Source organism: Gekko japonicus, unplaced genomic scaffold, assembly GCF_001447785.1.
Source record: "Gekko japonicus isolate JY-2015 unplaced genomic scaffold, Gekko_japonicus_V1.1 scaffold635, whole genome shotgun sequence".
Taxonomy (NCBI): Eukaryota; Metazoa; Chordata; class Lepidosauria; order Squamata; family Gekkonidae; genus Gekko; species Gekko japonicus.
The window spans coordinates 583974-602132 of NW_015161422.1; the positions used below are offsets into that span (position 1 = coordinate 583974).

General features: G+C 44.1%; 1 protein-coding gene across 1 annotated transcript in view; it reads left to right on the forward strand.

The window, feature by feature from the left end:
* The window catches only part of LOC107124835 (cytoplasmic FMR1-interacting protein 2), a 119186-nt gene that overhangs the window by 97944 nt on the left and 3083 nt on the right, over nucleotides 1–18159 (forward strand). The window contains exons 27-28 of the mRNA XM_015428342.1: nucleotides 4059–4131; nucleotides 4543–4637. Of these exons, the coding sequence (XP_015283828.1) occupies nucleotides 4059–4131; nucleotides 4543–4637 (168 nt within the window). The remainder of the gene's footprint in view (nucleotides 1–4058; nucleotides 4132–4542; nucleotides 4638–18159) is intronic.

An 18159-nucleotide genomic window follows, 5' to 3' on the forward strand; every position in this document is an offset into this window, starting at 1 on the left:
CCATTCAGGAATGGCAGCAATAGTGATACCAGCACAGACTGGGATCTTTGCATGACGTTAACTTCAAAACCTGCAAAAACAGCACCTGATTTTTCTGTTCCACTCCCTGCCTGTCTTGTTTAGCATGCGGGCGCCCAACCAAGAATATGGGATGTACTCATAAATGTCTAATTAGTCCTTTTTGGTACCTGCCACCTTCCATTAAGATCAAATAGATGTTTGCTTTGGATTTTTGAAAGTTATTGCAGTTCTCTTAATGCCTTCTCCCATTGTCAATATGTTGGTCCTTCTGATCCGCGTAATGTCAAACCTGTGCTTGAATGTGCACACCTTTTTCTTCTTGTGGGATGTTTAGCACATTTAATTGCTTCTCATAGTAATGATACATCATTAGAGAGCTAATTTTGTATTGCTTTAGGAACAAGAAAAGGAACATGGAGGTAAGAGCAGTCACTCACTTGCTGTGAAAAAAGTAGATGAGCCTGTGGTATTCTGAAACGAACAGGCAGCAGAATCCATGTGTGCAGTAGCCTTATCCTCTTTGAGTTCTAAGTTCTTCAGTAATGATTTTGATTCTGCATCAAAATAATACATTTCTGTGGATGTTGTGGAATTCCTTTGGTCTTCCTGGAGGCTTCAAAATATATAGAATGTAATGCTGTATAGTTACTGGGTATAGTTGTACTGTGGGTTGATCCATTAATTTTTGCTCTCTGAGCTTGTTTATCTTCTGTTGAAGGGGAGAATATTTTGACATGAGCTTATTTTTTCCTCTTTAACTCCACTGCCCCCAAATAACAAATATTATTCTGGATCAAAATTCTACAACACAAGTCGTTTTCCTAGCAGAAAAAAATAATGTATTCCTAGTGGGCTGGTCTTTTACAAAGACCTTTTGAATTCATGATTTCCTGAACATCATAATGTCAATCATTTTATGATTTAAAAAAAATTCCTTTTCCAGAGACAAGCTACTCTGTGTATTTACTAATGTAGGAACAGACTGTACAGCCCTAAGCACCTTTCTAAGTCAAGTAATGTCAGTGAGTTTAGAACGGTGTGACTGTGATTAGGATTGCAGTGCCGTTCAGTTATTCAGAATGTACTATGGAGCACAACTAGTCCTGAAGCTACGATGTAATAAAACACATAGTATGTGTACACAAATAAGGCTTCATCATTGTCTCCTATGGAAGGCAAAAGAGACTTGTACACTCATGGAGTTTTTTTGGCGATAATTGTAGTTATAATAATAGTAATAGTAATAACCACAGTAATAATAATAATAATAATATTTCTAAAGTACCATAACAGCTAGATGCTGTACTATTTCTCAGGGAGAGATCAAACTCTGTGTTTGATGTTCTAGGGGTAAGATGAGATTGAACCAATATCCCCCAAATCTTCCAGCATCTTTCTTATAAAGTAAGAGGCAGTTATATTTCTTTACACAATGAGCTGCTTTTGTAAATGACATAACAGTGCAATCCCATGAAGAATAACTTTGTACAGGATTGTACTGTTAAGTCCTATGAACATCGTTTTGACGTTATAAGATAGAGCTGGAGACTGGAAAATCGGTCATGACATTCTAAATGTGTCCCTAGCACAGAGATACCCTGACACCTTCTCCTTTTGCAGTGTTTTGCCTCTTTGCATGCAGCCTGCAGCCATCATGGCTTACTCAGTTGCTGTTCTGCCCTGTAGACTCATGCAGAATTCACTGCCAACCATTACTCAAGTCTCCTTTGGCATTACTGCTTCCCAGATCTCACCTCTTTGTGTGTCTGCGGTTTAGATTAACTTGATTAACTGTATGTGTTTTCAAGCTGCTTCTCATTCTGTGGTTCTTCCTTGGGCCTCTTCCAGCCCCATCCTGAACGTGGTTTCTTGGGAGTTAAAAAAACAAAAAGCTAAAAGGTCTCTCTCCTCAAGAAATTATATTGTGACCAAAAATTAATAGCCAGGAAGTTGTTAGGCTACAGTGTACATCAATGAGTCTTGATTCCAATTAAGTGTATTTAAAAGTGGATACCAAACAAACATTTAAATTCCTTCCGTATACCTTTGTGTGGTCCACAAACTATACCCTGCAGAGCTATCTTTTATGAACCTTGGAGGGAGGTCTCCAAACTGTATTAATCTAGTGGAGGCAACACCAAAGTTTTATCCACTTGAAGTAGCAAGACATGAACTATGTCTGCACCACCACCCCCGCCCCAGATATGCCTAACAAGCATACCTGGAACAGTTTCTCTGTTCCTCGTGACAGGTGGGGTCCCTGATTAGGATTGCTTTGTACTGTGTGAAACTTGGCTTCCTTTAAGTTTGCCATTTCAAACAGCAAACTGGAGCATCGGCTACCCTGTAAATCTACTTGAGATGTCACCCCAGCCTGCCATTTTGTTATTGTTTTTAATCAACACATTTGTCCGTCATTGTCCTTCATTATTCCTGTGCTGATCTTGGCGCATATGAACTGCCAGTGTGCAAAGATTAGCATGGCAACAAACAAAGGCTCAATAATGGGCATCCTGAAGAGAAAAGAAAAAGTGACAAGGAGAAGCTACAGAAAACCATTTAGCTCCTGGTCAGTGCTTGTAAACTTAATTCTGTGCATGTGCAGCTGTACAGGAAACTAATTTTTGATCAAATTTAGGTCATTTTTATCGCATCTCTGCTTCTTTACCTCAGCATATGGTCAGATGCTACAATAAGTGGTTTCCTATATTTGATGTTCCATTTCATCAGGGGTATGAGCTTCGGGTAATACGCCAGGCCTGGCCAGTACCTTCAGGTCACTCAGTAGTTGTTAAAAAGTTTTAGAACAGGTCCAGAGTACAAGTTTCTGCTAAAAGTAGCAGGCTCAGGCTCAAGGGGGAGTTACCCATTATGGAATAACATGTCTTGTAGACTTTTTTCTTTTACATACTGCAGCCACGGGGGTTAGATTTTTTAAAAAAGTACAGGTAAGTTCTCCCAGCAGAGTTAAAAACAATTTTCAGTGGCAAAATCTCTCTTTATATCGTGGGCCAACAGTGCATTCCAGAAAAGAAAAGAAAAAGTCTATAAAAAGGATTATAGAAATACATGAAACTTGTAGTTCTGCCTTCTGGCTCTGCAGGATTGGTATACCTCTCACTGGGAATCACAAAGGAAGGCAGATATGAATCCCAGAGCTTAAGGAGTCAAAATACACAATATGCTGGGAGATCTGTGTTCACATCTTTTTAAAAGCTGAATTGCAGTATTGTCTCACCTATCACCTCTTTCCTTGTGCTGCTGTTAGCCCTGAAAGGGGAAAATAATGGGCACCCAGGCCAGAGAGAGCATTATCTTGAGTGGTGGGTGGCCTGATTCAGAATCTGAAAGGTCTGAGCAACCCCCTTCCATGTTAGATACTAACTGCACATCTTCCTCTTCTGGGAATTCCACTAGATTCCAGCCCTAGCGGATTTGATGTCCAGGAGACCTGTTGCCCCAGCTTAAGGCTAGAATCTTAGGAGTTACTAACAAAGGAGTCTGCAGGCCCAGTCACAATGCCATGTTTACAAATGCACCAAGATAAAGTTTACAAGCATATATAACAGATGGTTGTCTGTAACTACCCAGTGAACTGGTGCAGACACTCCCTTACTCCTTTGCAGCATACGATGTTGTTGTGTCACACAAAAGTAGAAGGAGCTTGTGTTAACAGTGAACGGCACATGTTGGAATCATGACGGAATGCCACACCACTCAGCACCAAGGTTTGGACAGCCGATTGAACAAGCCTTGCATTAGACTCTAACTGGATAAGATAAAGAACCACTTGCAAAGCTCCAGATTTTTCAGAAAACAAATTACCTTGTATAGGATTTGTATAAATTGTTACTGTGGAGTCATATGGCATTTTCTTCCGGTTCTGTTGTTTATGCAAGTTGGGCTGTATCTGATCAAGCCCTCTTGAAGCACATGAATCACCGTACTTCTCCCCCCCAAAAAAACCTTCAGACAGCTGAAGAACCAAACTGTTAGGGAATTTTTAACACCTTTTATCTTTCTTCCTCCTGCCTCAGTCCCAAGAAGAAGTGTGTGATTTGCTGCATGCTGCTCCCTTCCAAAATATTTTGCCCAGGGTCTACATCAAAGGTAAGGAGTGAAGAGGCGAACAGATATCATTTATTCCCAAAGCTGTGTAACACCTATAAAGTTCCAGATATATATTCTTGATTGGTAGGTTCCAAAGCAATTGGTTTAAAAACTTAGGGCTCAAGGGTGAAAAAAAAACCCCTAGCCAGCCACTGAACAATCCATATGAAAGATAAAATCTGACCACCCTATCAACAAAAGCAAGGCATTTGTTTTTAAAACGAGAACCTTTTACAAAGTGTGCTGGTGTTGTGGCTGTAATCACAGTTCCTTCTTCACAATGCATTACTCTGTTTTTGTTCTGTCACATTGGTCCCAGAGTTGGAGGATGGTTGGGAGGTGACACTGAAATGCTAGACCTTTTTTTTTGTTTTTGCTTTCTCATTTCACTGTTTGCTGCTCGCTTAACAGAAGGAGAACGCTTGGAGGTACGCATGAAGCGTCTCGAAGCCAAATATGCCCCACTTCACCTGGTTCCCTTAATAGAGAGGCTGGGAACACCTCAGGTAAGGATGACATTAAAACCCACCCATTGGGTGGGTTGGCCAAAATTTCACATCAGCCTCCCCCACCCCCCCAAGATTGCTCCCTGAGATGCAGAAAGTCTTTCCAGCTGTTATCTGGGTTTCGTTCCTACAATGTATCATTCATCTGTGGATAGAGCACTATGACCAAGCAAAGATAGTCTTCAGTGAGTTTCTGTACGTTGTGTGTGAGCATTCACATCCCCTTACATTGCTCAGTCCAAAGAACTAAGGTAAATGGTTTGTTCTCAATTGCCACAATTTTCAGTTTCCTCTCTCTCTAATAATAGCAATTTGGTTTCACCAAAACCAAGGCATATATACTTTAAAATACATAAATACGCCAAACAGTATAACAGGTGACAATGCTATAAATGAAGCATGTTATATTCTTAAAGCAGTATAATAAATTTAGGTTTGATAAGAACATATTGTTTGCCTTCCAGATTTTTTCCAGTGTTTCAGATGAAAAATAACAACAATAACCCTGTTTACCCCAATAGCTTTACATTTCTGAAAATCTACTTCTCTAGCGGCAATGAGTACATGAATCAGAGACATCATACTGTGAATTTCCCCTCCCTCTAACATAATACCTAGCCCAAGTCTAAGACTTGGTCTATACTTGTTATATAATGGGGTCAAAATGAGATTGTAAAGGGATCAGATGGTACAATGGTCTGCTTCTGTGTACAGATAAAGTTTGGCTCTCTGATCTGAGGTTTCTGAACACTATATGCTTTTTCAGACACATTGTTGGTGTATTTGCACTTAATAATTTTTGATGAACACTTAACTGTCAGGTTCCACAGCCAGCAACGAAGTACACACTTATCAGAAAGGTTATACTTTATTGAAGAGCTATAGATGCATTAACAGAAGCACTGTTAAGAAGAAAGGTGTCGCCCCTACAAGCATAATGGGATATAGGGCATTCGTATGCACCCCCCTTTCCCTAAGCCAATTAGCTGGACTCCCGCGCACGGGAGAATAGCTCCAGACCATTAGAGCCAGAGCTGGGGACAGATAGAGCTCCCACAGTATTCCCTGAGCTCCAGACACTACACCACCTGCACATCTTAGAGATAACAGCGTTATGGCAGAGAAGAAGCACAGAAGGAATGCAGCAATAATTAGTACACAGAAAAGGGAAGCCTATGGCCTCCTTAACCAACATGGCAGCATAGCTGACATTCTGCCCTCTCAAAAATCAGCTTCTCCCGACCACCCTGGGAGGTCTCCCGGACATTCCAGGAGTTCTCCTGGTTTGTCTGGGAAGCCACTATGGAACTTCCGCAGCAACTGAGGGGCCCGAATATGCCCTACTTCCACCCATTTGAGGTGCTGGGGTCCAAAATCCAACCATTCAACCAAATAGAATAATTTTCCACGTTTTATTTTAGAGTCCAGAATTTTAGAAATCTCATAATGTTCTTCACCCTCGATTAAGATAGGAGGGGGCACCGGTTTCGATGGACGCCATGGACTGGAACCAGAATCCCATTTCAGGAGGCTGAAATGAAATACAGAATGTAGTTTCTGCAAGTTCTTAGGGAGATCTAGGTCCACAGCCACACCATTGATCACTCTTTTCACCTTGAAAGGACCAAGGTATTTCCAACCAAGTTTTCGGCTAGGACGCAAAACTGGAATGTTTTTTGTAGAGACATAGAGTCCCCAGGCTGCAGAGCCCATCCCTCCACCCTTCTCTTGTCAGCCTGACCCTTGTATGCCTCCTTGGCTGCATTCAAAGTTTTGCAAAGGAGCAGCCAAGATTCCTTTAATCGTATTGACAGCATTGAGCAGCATCCCCCCCCCAATTCAATGTCCCCTTCCAGGAAAGGCACCGGTGGGCTATCATATCCATACAAAGCCCTAAATGGGGATAGTCCAGTAGATGAATGACAAGTGTTGTTATAACAAAACTCAGCCAGGGGTAAAAGATTGACCCAATCATCTTGTTGATAGTTTGTGAAACAACGAAGGTACTGCTCCAAAGTCTGATTAACTCGTTCCATCTGACCGTCAGTCTCTGGGTGATAGGCGCTGCTCAGGCCCTGTTCCACCCCCATTAATTTCATCAGCTCCCCCCAAAACCGGGAAACGAATTGGGTCCCCCTGTTGGAGACCACCTTAGCCGGGAGCATGTGTAGACGTACTACGTGCTGGAGAAACGCTTTGGCCAATGCCTTAGCTGTGGGGAGGGAGGTAAACGGAATGAAGTGCGCCTGCTTGGAAAACAAGTCCACAACTACCCAAATGACAGTCATTGATCTGCTTGGAGGGAGATCCATAATAAAGTCCATGGATATCACCTCCCAGGGTCGGTTCGGGGTTGGGAGAGGGTGCAGTAAGCCTGGCGTTTTTCCTGGCCTGGGTTTACTCGTGGCACAAATCTGGCAAGATTTGACAAACGAGGATAAATCCTGTCGCATTTGCGACCACCAAAATTGCCTCTGCAGGAGTTGAAGGGACTTAACAAATCCCGAGTGTCATGACAAATTAGAGCCATGCACTGCTTGCAACACCTCCTCCCTGATGGCGAGCGGAACAAACAGCCGTCAGCCCAAAGTTCGAAGTCCCCTTCAGCATCAACAATTGCCTTGTCACCCTCCGAGAAGGCAGAGGCGAATTTGCCATGCCAGGACTCCCCCCCCCCCAGCTTGCCCAGTTGGGAAGTGTCAGGTGGCCGTGAAGCCGGGGGGAGGGCAGCAGGGCGAGACTGGCTACGAGTCATCACCGCTCCGCCCAGGTGGGAAGGCGTGAACACTGAGTCCAAAATAATTTCTCGTTGGCTGTCATGTTGGGGGAGGCGTGACAGGACGTTAGCCAACGAATTTGCGGAGCCGGGAAAATGATGAAGGGTGAACTGGAACTTGGAAAAGAAATCAGCCCGTCGGAGTTCTTTTGCATTCAGACACCGGGGTGTTTTGAGCGTTTCCAAGTTTTTATGATTAGTCCATACCTCGAATGGGACTCGCGCACCCTCCAGCCAGTGTTTCCAGGTGGCCAAGGCGAGCTTAATAGCCCCCGCCTCCTTCTCCCAGACTGACCAATTGAATTCCGTGTCATTGAACTTCCTAGACACGTACGCCAAGGGGTGTAGTAATCCATCCCCCCCTTCCTGGAGAATGCCCCCCCCCCATGGCCACATCAGACACGTCAGTTTGCACAATAAACTTTTTGTTTCATCCGGGTGAGCTAAGACTGGGCGAACAAAATTTTGAGGCGTTCGTTCACCCCCTGACATTCCTGACTCCAAGCCAATGCTGCCCCCGGCTTGGTTGCTTCCGGGCCCTTCCCTTTCATTTTCAACAAGTCGGTCAGGGGCAAACTGACCTGGGTAAAATTGGGCAGGAAATTTCTGTAAAAGTTCGCGAACCCGAGGAAGGACTGTAACTGGCGCCGGGCGCGAGGGACTCCCCAACCCAGAACGCCCCGTACTTTTCCCGGGTCCATCTTCAGGCCCTTATCCGAGATCCCAGGAGGTCAATGTAGGTTTTATGAAACTCGCACTTAGAGAATTTTGCAAACAGTTTGTGCTTGTGCAACGTGGTTAGAACATCCCTCACCAATTTCACGTGGGAGGGTAGATAGGGGGAGTACAGCAAGATATCATCTAGGTAAACAAGCGCCCCCTTGAACAAGTGCTTGTGCAATACCTCATTAATGAAGACCCCCGGTGCCCCCTGAAGACCGAATGGCATCACACAATACACAAACTGGCCCAGGGGTGTGTTAAATGCAGTCTTGTGTTCATCCCCCTCCCTGATACGGACCCGAAAGTAAGCATCGCAGAGATCTAACTTTGAAAATATTTTCCCTATGGCCACCTCGGCGAGTAAATCCTTTATCAGGGGCATGGGGTAAGCATTGGTCGAAGAAACGGCATTCAATCCCCGGTAATCTGTGCACAGCCTCAACCCCCCATCCTTCTTTTTCCGGAAGAGAACTGGGGCCGCAAACGGGGAGGAGGCCGGCCTGATGAAACCCCTAGCCAGGTTTTTAATCAATAAACTTGTGCAATTTGTCTTTCTCTGCTGGCCCCATGGCATAAATGTGTCCCTTGGGCAATTTTTGGCCAGGCAATATTTCGATACTGCAATCCAAGTGTCTATGGGGGGGGAAGCTCATCGGCTTCTTCCTCTTCGAACACCCTGGCTAAGTCCCAGTACTCAGGGGGAATGGATTGTAGTTCCTCCTGAGCCAAACACACCCTAGGGTGTTCCACTACCGGCTGCTGGCCCCACTGTGGTTTCCACCAGTGCTCTTGACACCTAGGTGAGATGAACTGCACCTTCCCTTCATCCCACAGAATGTATGGATCATGTCCATGCAGCCAAGGGCCCCCCAACACCAGCGGGAATCTGGCAGCTGGGGTGATCATGAATGATCTTTCCTCCCAGTGATCCCCCGCCCCAACCCGCAAAGGCGCAGTCTCGTATTCACACGGTTCCTTCATAGTGGACCCATCCATTTGGGTAAAAATTAACGGGTCCTTCAGCTTCACCACCCCTGCCTCCAGCCCTGAAACTAAGGAAGGATTTATGAAGTCCCTCCCACACCCCGAGTCAATGAGTGCTCGTACATGGATGTGTGTCCCACGGGCTGGGTAAACCAGAGTCACAGTCACGAAAAACAAGGGGGAAAGCTGCTCACCACTTTGGGCGCATCCGAGATCGGGCCCTGCTGTTCTGCGCCTTTCACAGCAGGACCTGGCCGTTTCCCACCGGCTCGGGGTCTTCCTCGCTGGAGTCCTCTCCTGATCCCTCAGGGGCTGCCTGCAGTGCCTTGGCAAATTTCGGCTTCCCTGCCGGCTTCTTTGCCGGAGTGGCTAGGCGCACTTTCGCGGGATTGCTTGGCCCTGGCTTCCCTGGGCCCGCTCCACCGCAGTCGGCCGTGGAGTGGCCCTGCTCCCTACACTTTAGGCATAGCCCTTGTCTCATGCGCTGCTCCCGAGTAGATTCAGCCGACTTCACTGCTTTCAACTTCTGCGCTGGAGGGGTAGGCTTGTTTCCCGCTGTTGCGTTGTCCACGTGCAGGGTATTCAGGCAGGTCTCCGCCTCCTGCATCCATGCTGGTAAAGAGATTGGGTCCACCGTGCGCAGGATCATTTCCCAGATCTCTGGATTCAGTCCTACGTGGTACAACTCAGTGAGCACCGGATCTGGCCAAGTTTGGACCTTTGCCACATGCAACTTAAACTCAGAGGAGTATTCTCACACTGATCTCCTCCCTTGCTTCAGGGTGCGTAAGAACGCCCTTGCTTTGGGCCCGGCATTCCGGTCCTCGAATTGGGCATGCAACGGCCACATAAAAGCGTCCAGATTCACCAGCTTTGGGCCTCTGGCATTGTGCAATCCCACGTACCAAGCCGCAGCGGCTCCCCATAATCGGGCGGCCACTACATCCACTCGGCTGCTATCATCCGGGAACAGGTGGTCCAAACTTTCCACAAACTTCATCACTCGAACCACAAAGTAGGATAATTCCTCAGGATTTCTGTCGAACGTGGCCTCAATCAAGTCTTTTGGGCGACGCAGTGCTGGGCCTCTCGGGCTGCCTGGTCATGGCGCTGGAGCTGGGACTTCCCCTGGACCCGGCCCGGGTACCTCCTCCTATCTGGGCGGCGGCTGAGGCACCTGTGGGGCAGCGGGGAGTACCGGTGCCGCCAGTTGTGCTTCCCTCTCCTCTCAGGTGGCTTGGAGCACCAGCTGTGGGATCGCGTGGATGACTTCGTCCAACTCCCATTGCAGCTGACGCCTCTCTCGATCCGTCACCTCCATTTGATGGGCCAATTCCAGTCCCTCATCCAGGGACACGCGCCCACTCCTTGCCTTCGACCACTCCCTCACCCAAGCTGCTGGCAGCAGTTTGAAGGGAGCCCCATAGGGGGGGAAGACCTCCAGCTAAGGCAAATCCAAGGTCAAACCAGCTGTCTCTCTGGGGGCCCTGCGTGAGCATATAAGTCTGTGCCGTGGAGTCCGGGTTGAATTGGCTCCAACTGGAGCTCGGTCGGTACCCCTGGGCGGCCGGTTGCCACGGCCCCGTAGGGGTCAGGAACAAATGGGTGGATGTCGTCTTTGGGATGGCTTCCTTTCCAGCGACGGTCACCAGAGGTGTAGTAGTCACTGGTGCCTTCGCCTGGGTCATAGGTGTCCCCCCCCAGACATGGTGGGGACCGGTTTCCCCCCTCAGGGGGAACCTGTTTCTCCTCTTCCGAGGGGACCTGTTTCTCCTCGTTGTCGCTAATCTCAGATGGAGAGAGGCAAGCCGATAGAGAATGAGGATTCTTAATAGAATGTCAGGTTCCACAGCCAGCAACAGAGTACACACTTATCAGAAAGGTTATACTTTATTGAAGAGCTATAGATGCATTAACAGAAGCACTGTTAAGAATGGCGTCGCCCCTACAAGCATAATGGGATATAGGGCATTCATATGCACCCCCCCCTTTCCCTAAGTCAATTAGCCAGACTCCCGCGCGCGGGAGAATAGCTCCAGACCATTAGAGCCAGAGCTGGGAACCGATAGCGCTCCCACGGTCTTCCCTGAGCTCCAGACACTACACCACCTGCACATCTTAGAGATAACAGCGTTACGGCAGAGAAGAAGCACAGAAGGAATGCAGCAATAATTAGTACACAGAAAAGGGAAGCCTATGGCCTCCTGAACCAGCATGGCAGCATAGCTGACATTAACATTATAACTATACCTAAAGTGAAACTTGTGAAGTGGCCCCAAGTGGTCATCAGCTTTGGACATGAAGCTCATATATCTAGGATGCAAGGATGAGACTTGAAAAGTACCATCACATATTTAATCAAGGAAAAAAATCCCTAGCCAGAGCTGAAATGACCCTGGGAGATGTCTGTCTGTCTTTCTTCTGCAGCCTTTGGCTTGGCTCATTTGCATGAGTCATCTCCAGCTATTTCCTCTGCAGGTCTTTTCCTAAAGCATGCCTGCTCTCTGCTTGCTGTGTAGATTTGGGATGGATGAAGGCAGCTGAATGAGATAGTCTTTTAGTCTTGTCCCACTCTGTGATTTTGTGATAAGAAACATTTTCATTCTTAACACATCTAAAACAGTGGACTCCTACCACTTCATTTCTGGAAGAGAGAGTTCAAGTACAGGGAGGCTGAACATGTTGTGGTTGTCAAGTGTTATCATTATTATCACTTACCATGAGAATTGTCTAGAAAGGAATTACAAGGAAGTGAAATTTCATAGAAAGGAGTTGTGGTTATTGATTTGAGGCTGCACTTCTGCAGCTATTTGCATGCACTTAAGCCTGCTGACTTCAGGGAAAAGAAGCTTGTATAACTGGTATGCAGAATTGCAGCCTTGAAAAGTGCCTTCAGGCCTTTGAAGAACTACTTAAGAAGAGCGTTTAAATATGTACATAAAGTTCAACTCTTACTCTGAAAGCATTTTATATACTGTTTACCATTATGGGTATGCTTAGGGTGTATACATATACCTTTATTTAGAAGAAAAAGAAAAAACTGGATTTATACCAATAATGTATTTTTTAGGGTCTTGTCAAAAATGGATTTGGTCCCTGACTGTAAAATTAGCCTTACATACATGAACAAAATATAACTCAGAAAATTAGGTTATGTTTACACTGATGGAGGAACACATAAAAGATTGATTCAGATGCAGTGCCACATTATTGATGCTACGCCAACAAGCCGTATGCATGCATGTGTCCTCCACTACTACTCCTCTCACATAATTAGAGTCAATTAGTGACTTCTGCTTTAGCACAAGCCATGATTTTCTGTCACCTCCTCCAGACCAGTAATGCAAACCACATTTGAAGCTGGTTTGTACCCCTAGTTTGGAAGATGAACTGCAAATCGGAATTTCTTAGCCTGGATGTACATACTGTGGTTTTTGTACTAAGTTGGAAGTGACTAATTGAATCACAATGTGTGGGGAAGGGGAAGTACACTAGCACAGAGTTCATTCATGTATCATAAAACTATGTGTCCAATCTGAACCAGTAGCAACTCTTATCAACTTTTTTTGAAGAAATCCCACCGAGCTCAATACGAAGTACTTCCTAATAAGTATACCTAGGGTAGAATTGTAGCAATCACTCCCCTGCCCCTGAAAAATCTTTGAACAATAATTTTCTAAAGTTGATAAAACCTTTAGTATTGAAAGACTATATAGGAGAAAAAGAATTAAGCTTCCTATTCACTGATGTCATTTTGAACTTTATTTTAAAGATAAATCTAATAAAGGATTCTAATAAAGGGGCTTCTCTCATCAAATTCCTATCAAAGAGACAGTGTTGTGATAATGTTTATCTTTGTGCTTGTGTGTTTTTGTGTTTCTAATGCTTAATTTTCTGATTGTCTAACCAACTATATATTTCAGACTTTTAGCTCTTGAAAAAAATCTAGCATTGTCTAATGCATTTTCTTTATAGGGATGATTAGTTTATAGAGAGGTAGTCTAGATTAAAATTTTTTTAAATAGGATACATTAAAACATGTATTTAAATACTCCAGTTGAAGTCAGTAGGAAGAAAACTGCTTAATTTTCACTGGATTTTGACATCAGCCTTTTGTTCACCCTCGATTTTGAATTATTTATTGATTATTAACACCTAATATAAGTTCCCCACTGATTTCCCATCCAGGCCGTCATATGTACATCAGTAATGCTATATCTTAATATGTGTGATATAAGGTCAGGAGGATTTTATGTATATATTTTAGAAGAAGAAGAAGAGATTGGATTTATACCCCGTCCTTCACTACCCAAGGGAGTCTCAGAGTGGCTTACAAACTCCTTTTCCTTCCCCTCCCCACAACAGACACCCTGTGAGGTAGGTGGGGCTGAGAGAGCTCTGACAGAAACTGCTCTTTTTCAAGAACAGCTCTTATCAGAACTATGGCTTGCCCAAGGTCATCCAGCCAGGTGCAAGTAAAGGAGTGGGGAATCAAACCCAGTTCTCCCAGATTAGAGTCCATGCACTTAACCACTACACCAAACTGGCTCTCAGTTCAGAGGTACTGCATCTATATAAAGATACATTCTTGCATATAAAATTTGACTAAATCAATTAATTATATGTCATCTTGCCCTGCTAGTTTGTACAAGCAACATGTTAAATATATTTGTTGTGAAACAAACACAATACAACTTAAATTGTGATCTATGGCGAGAACTTTGGGTAATTGCTCACCTGCAATGCCTAGGCTTGCCAAGTCCCCCCTGCCCAGAGGCCCGTTCCCTGCCGCCGGCGGATCGGGCCCCGGGGGCAACTCCACCCCGACGTGTACATCGCCCAGAAGTGACACGGGCACGCCAGACATGCTGGGGGTGGGGCCACGGTCATCGGAGGGAAAACTCTATGGTTTTCCCTCAGATGGTCGTGGCCCTGCCCCCAGCGTGCCCGGTGTGCCCGCGTCACTTCCGGGCAACGTGAGGCTTCAGCCGCCAGCCGGGAGTCCCCCACTGTGGCTCAGTTCTCACTTGGCAACCCTAGCAATGCCTTACACAGGTTTTCTGTTTTGTGATTTGATTCTGCTGAAAATATATATAGTTAGAGGGGTGCATCTTGCATTGTTAGGGTTTCTAGGTCACCTTACCTAGCCAGCGGGGGTCTCCCAAAGTCCTTCCGGGAGACCAGAAGTGATGCTGGGCATTTTCAGGCCTACTTCAGGTTTATTTATTTATTTATTTATTTTATTATATTTATACCCCGCCCTCCCCGTGAACGGGCTCAGGGCGGCTAATTACTTACTTCCAGTTGGGGATAACACTCTGGTTTTGGGGCAAAACTCTAAGGTAAATTTGGCTTCAAACCATAAGTTTTGCCCCAAAACCAGAGAATCACCCCCAACCAGAAGTAGGCCCAAAACTGGAAGCATTCAATCTCACCTTGATTATAATTTTCACCCACCAATTAGTGAACCAAAGCTTTAATTGATTAAAATATTAATCTTTGATTTTTACAACCCTATTTTTTGTAAATCGGATAACTAATAATGTAGCCTGCTTATCTGTTCAGCTAAAAGACCCCCAAGCTTCCCAACGAATAAGTGCTAAACAGTATGATTAAAGGCGGGGCTTTTTAAAAAAAAGAGGTGCTGGAGCTCTCAAGAGGAAAATGAAGATTTCAGTCTGTATACTGAAAACTCGTGAACTTTTAAACATTTTAAAAATAATTTTGTTGAAGAGGTTCCTGATCCTTGTTCTGGTGCGTTCCCACAGAAAAAAGGCTGGTTACTGGTGTAATGTTTCCTCAAAGAACAAAGAATCGAGACAATGTTTTGTTCTCCAGATGTAAATGACAGGCTTGCTTCCCATCCTGACCCATCCTGACAATCCTCTTCACATGATAAAGAAATAGTTATTCATGCCTCTTTCATCATGTACATGAGGTAATTTGTGAGGTGGAACTCAGAGACCCATTTTGTGTGATATTCTATTCGAACGTTTATAGGAGGTTGGTAGTACATGAACCTGAGCAAAACCTTTTCTTCTGTAGCAGCCCCATTGCTATAAAGTGGGGCTGCCTAAGGAATTAAAGGAAGTGACATTTTTGCTAGTGCCCAGAAGAAAGTGTAAGGCAGAATTGTTTAAAAGGCCTTTTGGTGAAGTCAGTATGTTTTTGACCCTGTTATGCAGCATGATTAACTTGCAGAATTATTACAAAATCTGTAGCTACAATGCAATTAAAGGATTGCTTGGTTTTATGAAAAATGGGGAAAATGCTCTTGTCAATCCTAGTTACTATTGGGCATTACATTCACACTGAGTAGGTAGGAATGCCCCAGGGCAGGGGTGGCCAAACTGTGCCTCAAGGAGCCAGATGCGGCTCTTTCACACACTTTGTGCAGCTCCCAGAAGGGCAGCTAGGGAAGTGAAGGGGAGGTATGCCTCCCCAATCAGTCTGCCTTTCCCCAGCCAGTATTCCCCTTCTTGAGTAGGCTTGGGGGGAGGGACTCCTTCTTGAGTAGGCTTGGGGGGAGGGACTGTGTTCTCAAAACCCCACCGCTGGCCAACCTGGAGAAGGCGTTTGTCTCTTTAAATCCCTTCTCCAAGCTGGCTGGCTTGGGGGGGGGATTGAACACATTTAAAGTTAAAGTTGCTTTCTTTCCCCCTCTCTCTCTCTCTCTTTTCCCCTTCCTTCCTCCATCTATTTGTTTTCTTTCCACCTCTTTCATTCTTTTCAACTTTCTCTTTCTCCCTTCCTTCCTTCCTTTCTCTTTCTCTCTCTCTCTTCCTTCCTTCCTCCCCCTCCCATATCCATTTGCTTTCTTTGTTTCTTTCTTTCTCTCTCGTTTCCTTCCTCCCTCCCCCCCCTCCCCCATCGATTTGCTTTGTTTATCTCTCTCTCTCTCTTAGACAAAAAATATCATTAGCAAACAAATACGTATCATTGGACAAATAAATATCATTATCAATATCTGTTTTTACCCCATTGGTTTTTATTTTTGATATTCTTATTTAATGTTAATAAAAAGAAAATTTTCATATTCTTCAATAAAAATGTGTGTGTGATATTTGTTCATTTCTCAAATATCTGACGTTTATTCTATGTGGTTCTTTATGTTAAGCAAGTTTGGCTACCCCTGCCCTTATCAGCCTGCCTGAGAGGTATGCTTTGCAAGTAAGGGACAACGTGAAGGAAAGGCATATGTATTTTAACACCCAGGAATGTAACAGAGAACTCTGGAACTCTTTACATTTTACATGTTTACTGTGGGAATACTGGTGGAGCACCAGTGAAATGCTGGTCTATTTAAACTGTGAACTGGCATGATTCTAACACTTGTCACTATGCTTAATCATCAAAGAAGAGAAGCAGTTCTCTGAAACCGGGCTTCAGGCACATTAAGCTTAGCACATACCTGGCTTTCAGAAAAATCTATCATTTGTAAAGTTTATAGGCAAGTATTTTGACTTTCTTCCCTTTGAATTTTCTTACAGTTGAATATTACTTCCTCTCTTCTTCAACACAATGACCTTGTAACTGTATCTAAGATAACTGTAGTTAGAACTGCTAATTTCAATATTTACCAACTGAAACAGTTTTTTGGATCAAGGAAGCCAGGTGCTAAGACTGAGTTTGGTCTTTGTAATTTTCTAAGAAATTTGGGGGAGTGTTGTCACTGAATAATGATAGAGTGACTATAGAAGGCTTGCCAGGGAAAAGTGGAGAGGAGAAACTACTAATTGTCAGATGTCAAAGGAAACATTGTGAGGTTTGACTGTGTGCAGGAAAATTAAAAGACTGTGTGCTGGGCATGCCCATTACCTTCAGAGAAAGCTGAAAAACTGGTTTGGTAGACTACTTGATTTTCTTGTTGAAAGTATTTAGAGGTACCAAGTAGTAAGTATCTTAATGAATAATATCTAGCTAAATAGTCAAGATTTCATTTGAATGCTACTGTTGTTAACTCCTCCTACCCAATTTGATTCATAGTTAGAAGTAATTTCCAATTTGGTGGGGTTTACCCTCAAAAGTGGGCATAGGATTTCAGCCTAAAAATATATGTCAGTATTGCACTGAAAGGGAGCATATTATGGAACCAAAAATATTAAGTTCATGAATGGATTCCTTTATAAAACTTGCATGAATGTATCATGTTACTCCTGGGAAAAGGTTCTCCAAAGTGCAATTTTTCTTTCATATCTTCTATTTTTATTATGCAAAGGTTTAAAAATTGATCACTCTACTTATAGATAGCCAGGGCTGAATATTCCACATGACATACCAGTTTGTCACTAGGGAATGGTGACACCTTATCATAAAGATATGCATAGCTGCTGTAGCACAAGGAGTAGCATTCACTGATTCTGTGCTTTAGCATTCTCTTGCAAAGCAAATTAATCAAATCCATTCTGCAGTGTACTCTTTCAGTTGCATTCTAAAAGATCACTGGTATATATTGGAGAGGGTATGGTGGCATGGCTGAAAGGCCTCTTTAATTGTCCCCAGTGCGGCCCCCATCTCATCTTGCCATTCTGCCTCCCATTTCTGTGCTGCATATTTGTATTCTCTGTCTTAGTGTTCTGTATCCAATGGCAGCATGAAGCTTATGAGTGCAATTCTGCAGGCAATGGCCCTCTGCAACCCTCATGCATTCCAAAGTGTTGCCCTGCTTATATTGCAAAATGTGGATTTTTCTAGCACTGAGTGGTACAAAACTAGGAAAAGGAAAACCTCTCCAGCTAATACTTTAAATACTTTAAAGTAGTATAGAAGCACATTAAAATTACCAAAAGCATAACTAAAATGCATACAAAAATACCACTGGAACATGCAGTGCTTTATCACATCTCTATTTTCAACATCTATCTGATGTTAAGGTCCTTCCAGAAAATTACATTCCTAGACTTTCACATTACATTATGTTTCTTAAATAGACCATCCTAAACAGTAGCTCCTATATGCCTATCATGGATAGGGAGATTCAGATTTTAGTAGTTTGCAGCAATCTGTTTCTGTTAACAAATAGGCATGTAAAAGAAATTA